Source organism: Mixophyes fleayi, chromosome 5 (genome assembly GCF_038048845.1).
Source record: "Mixophyes fleayi isolate aMixFle1 chromosome 5, aMixFle1.hap1, whole genome shotgun sequence".
In the NCBI taxonomy this organism is placed as follows: Eukaryota; Metazoa; Chordata; class Amphibia; order Anura; family Limnodynastidae; genus Mixophyes; species Mixophyes fleayi.
The window spans coordinates 266,047,411-266,059,687 of NC_134406.1; the positions used below are offsets into that span (position 1 = coordinate 266,047,411).

Consider the following 12,277-nt stretch of genomic DNA (forward strand, 5'->3'; position numbering starts at 1 on the left):
TGCCTAGTTGTCTCTAGTAACTGGGCATTTACAGGATGCCAAGCTTTGGGAATCCAGATCAAATCACCCAATGGGAATGTGGATTAAGGACTTTCTCCAGATCTACCCATGGTTTTGGTACATCGGAAGGGACCAATCTCGATGCTGGGAAAGTAAACAAGCCTCATGATATCTAACCAAGTCTGATAAAGCCAAAACTCCCAGTTGTTTAGACAAACACATCCAAGAACTAGCTATTCGCAGAGATTTGTGCTTCCAAACATATGTAATCATAACCGAATGTAATTTATCCAACAAAGGTTTAGGGATGCTAATAGGTACAGTGCGGAATATGTACATCATTTTTGGAAGCAGCATCATCTTGAATGCCGCGATCCTTCCCAACAAGGAGTCCTCGCAGCAGACCCAGGATTTACTTAATGTGGCAAGTTGAAGGATTAAAGTTTAAAAGTTATTATTATTATTATTATAATTTTTTATTTATAGGGCGCCACTAGCTATCCTTAGTACCGTACAGGGACAGACAGAAACACGATACAGGGTGAGACAGTACGGTACAGTTAACAAAAAGCACAGTAACTCCGAAGCTCAATGTACAGCTAGATGAGAGGTGAGAGCCCCAAGCGGGGTAGAGAGAGGGTTAGAAGGGCAGGAGAACCTCGTGGAAGAGACAAGGAGCTGAAGAGCAGAGTTAAGGTGGTGGAGAACAGAAGGAGAGGAGGCCCTGCTCGAAGGAGCGTACAATCTAAGGGGAGGGTAGGACAGACAGAGACGCAATGGTAGGAGGAGGGAATGGGGAGAACTGAGGCAGAGATGGAGAGGGGGGAAGAGGAGAATGAAAAGGAGGGCGGTAAGAGGGGGACAGGAGGGAGGGCAGGAGTGGGAGGGGGGTAGGGGGAGACTGGGAGGAGGTCAATTAGGTGGGGGACTGGAGGGCTTTAAGGAAGAGGTGGGTTTTTAAGGCCCGTTTAAAGCTGGACAGGTTGGGGGAAGTTCTGTTGGAGCGGGGGAGCTGGTTCCAGTGGAGGGGGACAGCGTGGGAGAAGTCTTGGATGCGAGCATGGGAGGAGATAAACAGGGGGGAAGAGAGGTGGCGGTCGTTAGCTGAGCGCAAAGGGCAGGATGGAGCGTGAATGGAGATTAGGTTGGAGATGTAGGGAGCAGTGGAGTTGGAGAGGGCCTTGAAAGTAAGAGTGAGGAGCTTGAACACGATTCTGTAGGGGATGGGGAGCCAGTGGAGGGATTGGTTGAGGGGGGAGACAGAAGAGGAGCGGCGAGAAAGGAAAATGAACCGAGCGGCAGCATTGAGTACGAAGCGAAGGGGAGCGAAGGATTTAGCGAGAGAGAGAATATGGGAGGCAAAGGCGAGAGAGGAGTCAAGGGTGACGCCGAGGCAGCAAAGTTGAGGAACAGGGGAAATAGAGGAGTTGAGAACTGTGATAGAAAGGTCGGAAGGGGAGGGGGATGTCATCCGCATAAAGGTGGTACTTGAGACCAAAGGAGCTGATGAGTTCGCCCAGGGAAGAGGTGTAAAGAGAGAACAGTAGGGGTCCGAGAACAGAGCCTTGGGGGACCCCTACTGGAAGAGAGGAGGGGGGATATAGATCCAGAGGTGGAGACGGAGAAGGTACGGTCAGCAAGGTAAGAGGTGAACCAGGACAGGGCGGAGCCGGAGAGGCCAAAGGATTGAAGGGTGTGGAGCAAGAGTGGGTGGTCAACGGTGTTGAAGGCCGCTGAGAGATCCAAAGGAATGAGAAGGGAGAAGTGGCCCCTAGCTTTAGCAGAGAGAGATCGTTGGTGACTATGGCCAGGGCAGTTTCAGTGGAGTGGAGGGGGCGGAAGCCAGATTGGAGAGGATCGAGGAGGGAGTGATCAGAGAGGTAGGTGGAGAGGTGGCTGCAGACGAGCCTCTCAAGTATTTTGGAGGCAAAGGGGAGTAGAGAGATGGGGCGATAGTTGGAGAGAGAGGTGGGGTCAAGATTAGGTTTCTTAAGAATGGGGGATACAAGAGTGTGTTTGAAGGAGGAGGGTAAGATGCCGGTGGAGAGGGAAAGGTTGAAGAGGTGGGCAAAGTGGGAGCAGGTGGCGGGGGAAAGAGAGCGAAGGAGGTGGGAGGGGATGGGGTCCAGGGGACAAGAAGATGGAGGAGAGGATGAAATGAGAGAGTGGACTTCTTCTCCCGTAGTGGGGTGGAAGGTGAAGAGGGAGTGGTGGCTAGAGGGAGGGTGGGTGGGGCGGGCGGGTGAGGGGAGGAAGAGATTTCAAGTCGGATGGCCTTGATTTTAGAGGAGAAGGAGGAGGCAACGTCAGTGGCGGTCAGAGAGGAGGGGAGAGGAGGGGCGGGGGGACAGGAGGGTGTTGAAGGTGGCGAAGAGGCGGCGGAGGTTAATCGTATTTTCTAATGAAGGGGCGATTTGGATATCCAGATATTGCAATGCCGATGTCTTCCATGAAAAATGAAAATTTGTTTTGAGAAGTTGCACCTTCCCAGGGGAAATATTTATCGGAAGTGATTCTGAATTAGAAGAGTTTAGCTTATAATATGAGGCACGGCTATAGGCATCAAGAATAGTATGTAGGGTCATCAGCGAAGTCTCTGGTTCAGATACAAAAAGCAAACCATCAGCGACCAAACATAGTTTATGCAAGGTATTTTTAATAGTGACATCAGGGAACAGATTGGAGGATCTAATGAATATGGCAAGGGGTTTCATCGCCAGGATAAATATCAACGGGGACAAGGGACAACCCTGTCAAGTTTCATTTGTAATCATAAATTTATCCGACCGGAATCCAATGCTCAACACATTAGCTGATGTGTTGGAATATTATGCCGAATTAGCTTTCAAGAATACACCCTGGAATCCAAACCGGAGAAGTATCTCTTCCATGTAGCCCCAATGTAACCTATCAAATGCCTTCTCCGCATCAAGAGAGAGAGCCAAGAGTTCAGAATGAACCTATGAGAACTATTCTATAATATTAAGCACTCTTCTCGTATTGTCTGAGGCCTGGCGCCCTTGAACAAATCCCACTTGGTCTGGGTGGATCAGGCTTGGGAGAAGCCTGTTGAGCCTATTTGCTATCAATTTAGCAAATATTTTAATATCCAAATTCAAAGGGCCATTGGCCTATAATTGAGACAATATGGGTCCTTGCACGGTTTGGGTATGGTATTGATTTCAGATTCCAACATTTCAGAGGGAAATGACCCTTTAGTTGACCCCGCATTAAAAGTTGCTCTAATATTGCTCTCAGGTTCTGTAATTTACTGTAGGGGTCAAAGGGCGCTTAAGGGCATCTTGCTTCATCGTTCTTCATCTTTGGATGCACAAGAGACTATTACTTACTTATTCATAAATTAAGTTTGATGGTTAAGGTACTATATCTGTAATTTGACAAAGTCTTATTGTTATGTTCTTTTAGGATAGCTGGAATTTAGACTTTTATACCTTTACTACTGGTTACCGCTGTCTCACATATGGACCATTCTCCCTACTCCAGAATACATTGCATTTTGAAGCCCTTCTCTGGGAAAGGCCACATAACACCAGCTTTCATATTGCATATTCCGCCAGACATACTTATAATTGTAACAAAATTGTATATATCCTTCACCTGCGCTCCTCCAAGAATGAGGAAGGGGAATTTGGAATGCAGCCTATACTCCCTAGGGATTGCCTAAAAATCTCCACGTAATAGAAACATGAAGAGTAGAAGGGTTAAGGCGCAAATGGGGTTGGGGAGAAGGGGAGGGTATCAAAAACCTGTGTCAATAGAATACTGGCATATAACCACAAGAGTGATTGGGAATCAATTGTATACAGAGCTAAAAATGTACAATAGAACAAACAGACAAAATATAATAGCGATATTCAATCCCAGCAGATAAGAGTCAATGTATGAATTCCATGTGTCATAATATGGTAATGTCCTTGTTCTCATTCATACCGTGATGACATATTCCTACAGGTTCCCTGGTCTCTCCAAAATACCTCTTGCAAAGAAAAGGGTGAGAGAAGACACAGGTGCTCCGATGGTGTTATATCGTAAAAAACATTTATTTGTAGTACAATAAAATTGAACTTACATTTAGTAAGCCCAATTGTGCACATAAAGGTTTCTTTAGATGTAGTCCAGACTCAGACACTCATCCTGACGGTAACGAGTTGAATCCCACACTCGGTGGTAATCTCCTCTCTGTCTGGCGTCTCAGTCACTTCCGGGTTGTGGTTACTAAGCAACAGATCTCGGCTCTCATTGTCCCTATGCGTTTCGTTGTATGACTTCATCAGGGGATGACCAGTGAGAGCTGATTAGTCCTTTATATAGATTGTAGAGCTTGCAAGGCCGCAGTTGTTTCTCATTAGACAAAATAGCATAATTTCAAAAAGATCGGACTTTCAATAGAAACAATATTATCATTCCTCATATCGAAAGACATACTCCTATATCCAGAAGGACATGTATACCATTAACATGTTAATAAACTCGCCTAAACATGTTATTTTCAATATAAAATATAAAAAGATATAAATATATAAAAGCATCCATATAATTAATATAAAACATGCGGGTATACATTCATCTAAATTTCCAGTGGGAAGTTATAACTAGTCTTTGGCATAACTATAAAAAGGATTTCAGTTCTAAATCTACATTTAGCCCCATAAGTATTAAATTGCCCAAGGTGTATATCCATTTTGATACTTCTTGGTTCAAAATTCTATTAAAATACCCTCCTATCCAATGTTTTTGAACTGATTTAATAGCCACAAATCTTAATCCTGTTGGATCTTTCTGATGATTTATTCTAAAATGATTTGACAAATTATGAGTTTCCAGGCCAATTCTTATATTTCTGATATGCTCATTCATCCGTGTTTTTAACTTTCTAAATGTTCTGCCCACATATTTTAGACCGCACGGACACGTAATGAGATATATGACTCCCATGGAGTCACATGTAAGATGATCTTTTATCTGAAAAGAGTTAGATGTAGTTTTAGATACAAGCTAGATAGTCGGTTTCGTGCCTATACTCTTCGTAGTTCTGCAGGCTTTACATTTTGTGCAGTAAAAAAAACCTTTAGTTTGTCGAAAATCTGTAAGCCAGTTTCCTGGATTTTTGTTCTTTACTGGCAAATGACTGTTAACCATCTTCTGTTTGAGATTCGGAGCTTTCCTAAAAACAATTGTTGGGTTGGTAGGGAGAAATTGGGAAAGAACTTCGTCCGTTTTGAGAAGATGCCAGTGTTCTTGTACTATCTTCTTAATTTCCTTCGCTGACTCAGAGTATTGTGTTATAAATGAAATTGAGATAGTACGTTTCTCTTTATCTTTTTCTTTATACTCTAAAAAAAATTCTCTATTAAGTGCACTGACTTCCTCTAAGGCTTTTCTCACTTTAGCCTTTTTATAGCCTTTGTCAAAAAAAAAAACCTTCAAAATATCTCCCTGCTTTTTGAAATCACAAATATCCGAACAGTTTCTTCTTATACGGGTTAATTGGCCCCAAGGGATGTTATCTAGCCATTTGGGATAGTGGTGACTCATAGTGGATATAAAACTATTACAATCGACTGGCTTAAAATGGGTCTGTGTCTCAATCTTTCCATTTTTAATGAATATTTCCAAATCCAGAAAAATGACTCATTCCTGACTGATACTGGTAACAAACTTTAAATGTTTACTTGGAGTCTTAATATTTTATATAAATTCCTGCAAAGATTCTGGACCACCCCTCCAAATGAAAAAAATATCATCGATGAAGCGCTTCCAGAGTATCAAGTTTGCCACCAAGCTAGGATTAGACCAAATGGTTTTCTCTTCCCATCGGCTCATAAAAAGATTTGCAAAACTTGCTGCAAACTTGGTCCCCATTGCTGTGCCTCTCGTTTGAAGGTAATGAACATTCCCAAACCAAAAATTATTATGCATCAAAATTAATTAATTACCTGTGGTGATGAACTCTATCTGCTCTAATGGAATAGTTGAATCTTGTTCCAAAAAGGTACTGACACTGTTCATCCCATCAATGTGGTTAATGCATGTTTAGAGTGTCCGGACATCGCTAGTAGCTAGTATGAAATGATCTTCCCAATTTACCTGGTTTAGTTGATTGAGTATTTGTGTCGTATCCCTAAGATACGATCGTTGTTTTTTTACTAAATCCTGTAAAAAAAGTGTCTATATACTCTGATATTGGTGAAGTAAGGGAATTTATCCCTGAGATGATTGGTCGACCCGGTGGTCTCTGTGTGTTTTTGTGGATCTTCGGGAGGTAGTAAAAGACTGCCAATCTTGAATGTTCAACCTTCAAAAATTGATATTTTTTTTCCGTAAGAATTTCTTGATTTAACCCTTCTTTCAAAAAGGAGAAAAGTTAACGTTGATACTCAAGAGTGGGATCTCCCTTCAATGATTTATAGGTTTCTACATCACTTAAAAGATAAATAGACTCAGATACATAATCATCTCCGTCTAATATAACGAGACCCCCGCTTTTGTCCGCTGGCTTTATGACAATAGTGGTGTCTTTAGACAAATCTTCCAAAGCTTGTTTCTCTTTATAAGTAAGGTTCGCTTTCTTACTTTTCTTACCAATCTCCAAGGACATGATGTCATCCTCTACAATTTTTTGGAATGTTGTGATGTAGCTTCCTTTCATATATGTCGGATAGAAGTTAGATATAGGTTTTAGCATTGTATGTTTATAATCCAGTATGTCATAGCCCTTCTTCAAATCCAAAGTTTTAAGTACTTGTTAAGAGTGAGGTTCCTAACCAACTTACTGATATCAATATAAGTCTGGAATTTGTTCATCTAATTATTAGGGGCAAATTTTAATCCTTTTTGTAATAAAGAAATATGGGCTGATGTTAGTGTCTTCTTACTTAAGTAATGAATTCCTTCCATATCATTTGTGGTTGAAGCCTTTGACTTATTTAAATCTTTTTATTTTTTGGTTTTCTTTCCCCCTCGGGTTCCTCTTCTGAGTATATGGATCTTCTTGTTTTTAACGTTACCAATGGATCTGGTGGAGTGAATAGAATGAAATTTGCTTCTAAAAAAGAGACTGACGGAGGGGTATTCATATATTCAACCTGACTGTCCCCTCCATTGACATCTTTATTTTCTTGAAGATTAAGAGGGATATTTTTATTTAGGTTTAATCCTAAGGGGGAAGATCTTGATAGAGACAAGTGACTAGATTTTTCCGACGTTCTTCCTCCAATTGCATCTAGTGTTATTAGCTCCCATAGTTCTTGTGGAACACTCTGATTATTTGCTATAACCTCCTCTGTTGTCATCTCTGTTTCTAATGAATAAATCTGATCTTCCATGTCAAATTTTCCTTTCATAAAACAATCCTTAGTTAATTGTGTGTATGCCTCCATATCTCTTGATGTTTCAAAATCTATTCTTTGATGGTCTTCTTTATGCAACATTTTCATATATTGTTGATAGGTCATATCTAGTTTTTCATAAATTTTCATTTTAACATGTTCCTTTCCTATAGATTTGTGATTAATTTTCATTTTAACATTCCAAATTCTCTGGTCCTGAATATGATCCTTTCTGTCTCTTGCAATCTTTTGGTTTTTTATTTCTATTACCTCCGTTTCCAATCTTTCTTATTTTCTGCTCACAAGTGTTTCAAGTGACTTAAGCTCAGGATTTCCTTTCACATGTTCCAATCTTTTCCATAGCTCTTGTATCTCTGAATCCATGACTCTCAAATCATGTTGTCTTTTCTCAACTAATAATTCAATTAGAGCAAGGGATCATTTATCCAGAATTCCATTCCACTTTTTCATAAATCCATTATCATCTATGTGTGGGGGTTTTCTGGAAGCTCAGTCCCCTCGGGATAATAGAGTTAGTTTTATAAAATTCCAAAGTGGTTGCTATGAAGATGAAAGGCGCCCCTTCCGGCATTCAGGGGGTTGTCTTCGGAGCACAGGTAAGTGTGTGGGGTGCCCAAGGGTCCGCTGGGCTGCTCGGGAGATGCTGCGGCTGGGGAGGCCTAGGAGGTAGGGTAGGCCATAAACTGCAGCCCACTGATATATGCTTTAAAACGAATGTCTCAGCCAAACCCGGGCAGTTGGGAGACCACCTGTCTGGTGATTGGTGAAACTATGGGGTGTCAGCGAGCCCCAATTTCACGGGATAATGTGTGGTGATCACAGGCACCCTCAATACCCGCGTCCTTACACTATGGCGTCCAAGCCATACCCCCCCAGACCTTCAGTTTTAAGTATAGTATCAGAGGTTAACAACCTGTATCTCAGGAAGGTAGATCTCTCAGACCCGGTCTGTAATCATCTGGCACTTATTGTGAGGGTAACCACCCAGCGCACAGGGGTGCCAAGAGTGTGGAGCAGTCTCTGATGAGTATCTCCTCTCACCTCTGTTATTAATTGGGTTGCATGCAACAATACGGCTAGAGGTCCAAGAGCGTCTCGGTTTTATACAGCCAGTGCAAGTGAAAAGTACAGGTGTCTGGACCTAAGTTACTGCATATAATTCACATATCATGGCAATAGGGAGGCCACTGTGTATCAGTTTATGTATGAGCTAAAGTTGTGAGAACAGTATAGAGATTCACCACACAAGGGCAGCAGAGAGCTGTGTGAGTACTGTGGTCCATTGCAAGCAAGGCTGTGCTGATGTTAACCCCTGAGAGGTTGGAGCCAGCAGATGGAGACAATGACAGATGAATTGTGGCTTAACTATAGCGTGCCCTGCTTCAGTGCCGAGCAGAGAGTCTCCCAGTCTCTGCAGTTAGGCTTGTTTATATAGGGTATGTGCTGGTCAGCTGGAGCTACCAACCACGGGCGTCTGTCTTCGCTCCTCCAACGGCCCCCCACCGCCAGGCACCTATCAAGGGGTGAATGTGACAAACCGTGCAGAAGCAGGAGAGTTTCACAGGGTTTATTGCAATTTTGTTGTTCTCCGATGGGGTTCAGGATGGATGGGAAGATGTCTCAAGCTGATTATCTCTGCTTCACATTTTGGCGGGAATTTGAGCCGTCAGTGTCTTCCTGTTATCAGCAGCTTGGAGTGTGTCAAATGTTTGCAGTGGACGGGTGCAGCAAGGCACTGGAACATCACTCACAACTTGAACATGTTACAGGGAGAATTGGCTCATTAAATAAGTTGATTCAGTCACAGTATGCACAGAGCTTTTCTAGCTGCGTCCTGCTGTAATGGCGTCCAAGCCATGCCCCTAGCCCTAACACTTTTTGCGGGTTTGAAAAAGTGGAGATGTTGCCTATAGCAACCAATCAGGTTCTAGCTGTCATTATGTAGAATGTACTAAACAAATGATAGCTAGAATCTGATTGGTTGCTATAGGCAACATCTCCACTTTTTCAAACCCGCAGCTTAGTAAATCTGGCCCTTAGACTTGAAGCCTTACAGAAATAACTATAATTGTAAAGAACAACTGCAGACAAATGAATGACTTATTGAATAAGCCCCTAACTAACTCTTCACCATAACTTGTCAAACTACTGGTCCATCTCAAGATTTGGGAGCTACTCCACCCTATCATCCACTGTAATAGTAGCTTCTGCAGGTATGAAAAGCCTGAAAAATACAGACAGACTGCACTTAATATTGTTCAGCCAGTTTCACTTGTCCACAGTAAGTGCAGCTCATGTACTTTCAAACTTCTCCATTTTTTTCTTTTTGGTGGAGCAGTTGTTACCAGTGCTGGTGGGGTCCTCTTCCTTGGACCTCTGTGATTTTACTATTCTGAGTCCAAACTACCCCAATTATTCTGCAAGCCGCACATTTTCTTCAAGTTGCCAAGTTTTCAAAGCTCATCTGTCTTTTGTCAAAGCTAATCCCAGTTTGCCTGTATGTGTTGTTGTAGTTGGCCCTTTATTATATCTGCCTGTAAAAATTCAATCAGTCGGCTGTAGCTCAGTCTCTCCCATTACAGAGTCACAAAGGTTAAAGTAGTCCAACAAAAGCTCCCGCACATGCAGGTGTGATATAGATGAACAAGTGTAAATAAATGAGGCAGGTGAAGTAGCGCATAAACACAGATGAAGAAAATCATGGGCTCCAGGTCATCCGATGTGAATAAGTTAGTTGACATTAATTTACACGGTAGGTATGTACAGACTTCTAATACAAAAGTTTCTTTAACAGAATCATCTCTAATTATCATCCCAATCACAGTGTGATAATAGTTAAAACATCATGTTGGCAGATGGTGGCTTCTACCATTTGCAGATCGCCTCCGACTGGTTTGTGACAGATTTCTGTTGGTCAAAAATTGTGCTTGCAAATTGCAATGATTCATCTTTATATCATCAGCCTGAAAACTGGCCAAAAATGGCATTATAAAGAGGGTGGTGTTATAGAAAGGAAAAAATATAAGAAATTATATAGTGCCAAGTCATAAAGAAGAGGAAGCTGTATAAAGATGAAATGTTGTACATTGTAACCTCAGAATTGTTTCTACATGAAATTATTGATTTTCTACAATATATATTTACATTTGTATGACTATTGGAAGAGTTGTTAAGATAACAGTCATTTCTCTTCCACAGGATGGCTGACATCATAGGAGAACACTATGGTCAAGAAAACCTTGAGGTCCACTTCACGTATTTCTGCGTCCTGGCATGCAAATCCTAAACTCCGCTGATTTCTATCTTCTCGGTTGTTCGCTTGGTGGAACCATAAATAATTGTGTTTTGCTTAGTTTACTTATTGGGCGTCTTCTGGTATTCTCATTTTTATATGTACATCATTCATATAACAAAGCAGTTTTGCATGTAAAGCAGATGAGAATACATATGTTAGTTTAAATTAAAACTACCAATTTTGGTTGACCCAGTGCTGTCTGCGATGTTTGATACATTTGAGACAATATGATTTTCTAGTTGACAGTTGCAAAGCGCTGCCAAATGATGAAAATTCCATCTTCTGCCTGGATCCCCTGTGCTCTCCTGGATTACCACACTGTACTAAAATATGACAGCACATCACCCAAATTTGCCTATTCTATTGGAATGTCTAAGCTTTAAAATTTCGGGAAGATCTCCCAGACACCCAGGAGAGCAGGTCTTTCTCCCAGATCATGGCCACTTCCTAATGAAGTTGGTGGACCGGAATCCTCAATGGTACAATTTTGAACTCACCCCCCTAGCGGTTTGATGACACAATCGCTGCATTTTACTGTCCCCCTGCACTTTTCATTTGACCTATCTTCTGGGATCAACCGGAGGAGAGGTTTTTAAAGGAGGCAAGTATGACATTACCGTGCCTATACTAGTAACGCTGTCAAAGTAGAGTTGCTCTTCTATTTTATTAGAACTCACTGCAGGGAAATATTGTGCTCTCCAGTTTTCCTAGTGGTTTCTGTCAGCTCTGGAATAGCTGAATATGGTATTCCCAGTAAAGATATATATATAATAGGTAGGCAGGTTTGACTAAACCAATTTTCACATTTGTATGAGGTGTTGGCTTTGACAGCAATTTTTTTTTTTTTTATTTCTCAATCTACAAGATGTTTTTTGGGACAGATAGGTCTTTCTTTTCATAGTAGATTGGAATAAGTATATATGAAACTCATACAAAGGGTCAAGAGAACACATAATATAATAACATATAGGCTAGAACAGGGAAACTTGGAAATGCCACAATATTGCTAAACCGGGTAATGCCTTAGAAACAAAATTTTCTCAGTTAACAATGTGATCAATCTGTTGAGGCCCATATACCACTTTTTAGCTCTCATTTTGTGAGATCAGCTTTTGACTATGACATATACATGTTACCTCTGGCTTACTTTGGCAGATTGGAAACAATGTAGATGGAAACCTGCCTATATATTATGCTAAGGTAATTAAAAGACATAAGGACAAATGAGGAGGGTCAGTCATAACCCTCAAATCTTAATACATAACACCACTCAACAATAAGTTGCCCCTTGTTATTTGAGAGCAGTACATGTAAATGCAGTAATGTACAGTAGAGATGGGCGATTTGGATTCAGAGAAATCCAACAGATCTGAGTTTTGGGGTTCCGAGTTGAACCAAAACATGACCAGGTTTCTTGTTCCAAAATTGGATCTGAAAACGAAGCAAAATTACATTTTCGGGAAAATGTCGGATCTCGCAAGTTTTGGATCCATATCATTCAGATAGATATATCCCTCCCTCAGGTTCTCATCTGCCATTTTAGGAGAGAGAGTGTAGGGAGGAGGGTGGCTGCAAGGCTGTGCTCCGAAAATCTTCTTTAGTAAGTGGATAT

General features: G+C 41.5%; 2 protein-coding genes across 2 annotated transcripts in view; both read left to right on the forward strand.

Moving 5' to 3' along the window:
* LOC142159292 (putative methyltransferase DDB_G0268948) overlaps window positions 1-10,848 on the forward strand; it is a 72,971-nt gene extending 62,123 nt beyond the window's left edge. Inside the window, exon 7 of the mRNA XM_075214052.1 lies at window positions 10,569-10,848. Coding sequence (XP_075070153.1) covers window positions 10,569-10,656 — 88 coding nt within the window. The 3' untranslated portion in view covers window positions 10,657-10,848. The remainder of the gene's footprint in view (window positions 1-10,568) is intronic.
* The window catches only part of LOC142159293 (putative methyltransferase DDB_G0268948), a 196,753-nt gene that overhangs the window by 135,110 nt on the left and 49,366 nt on the right, over window positions 1-12,277 (forward strand). The gene's annotated exons all lie outside the window — the stretch shown is intronic.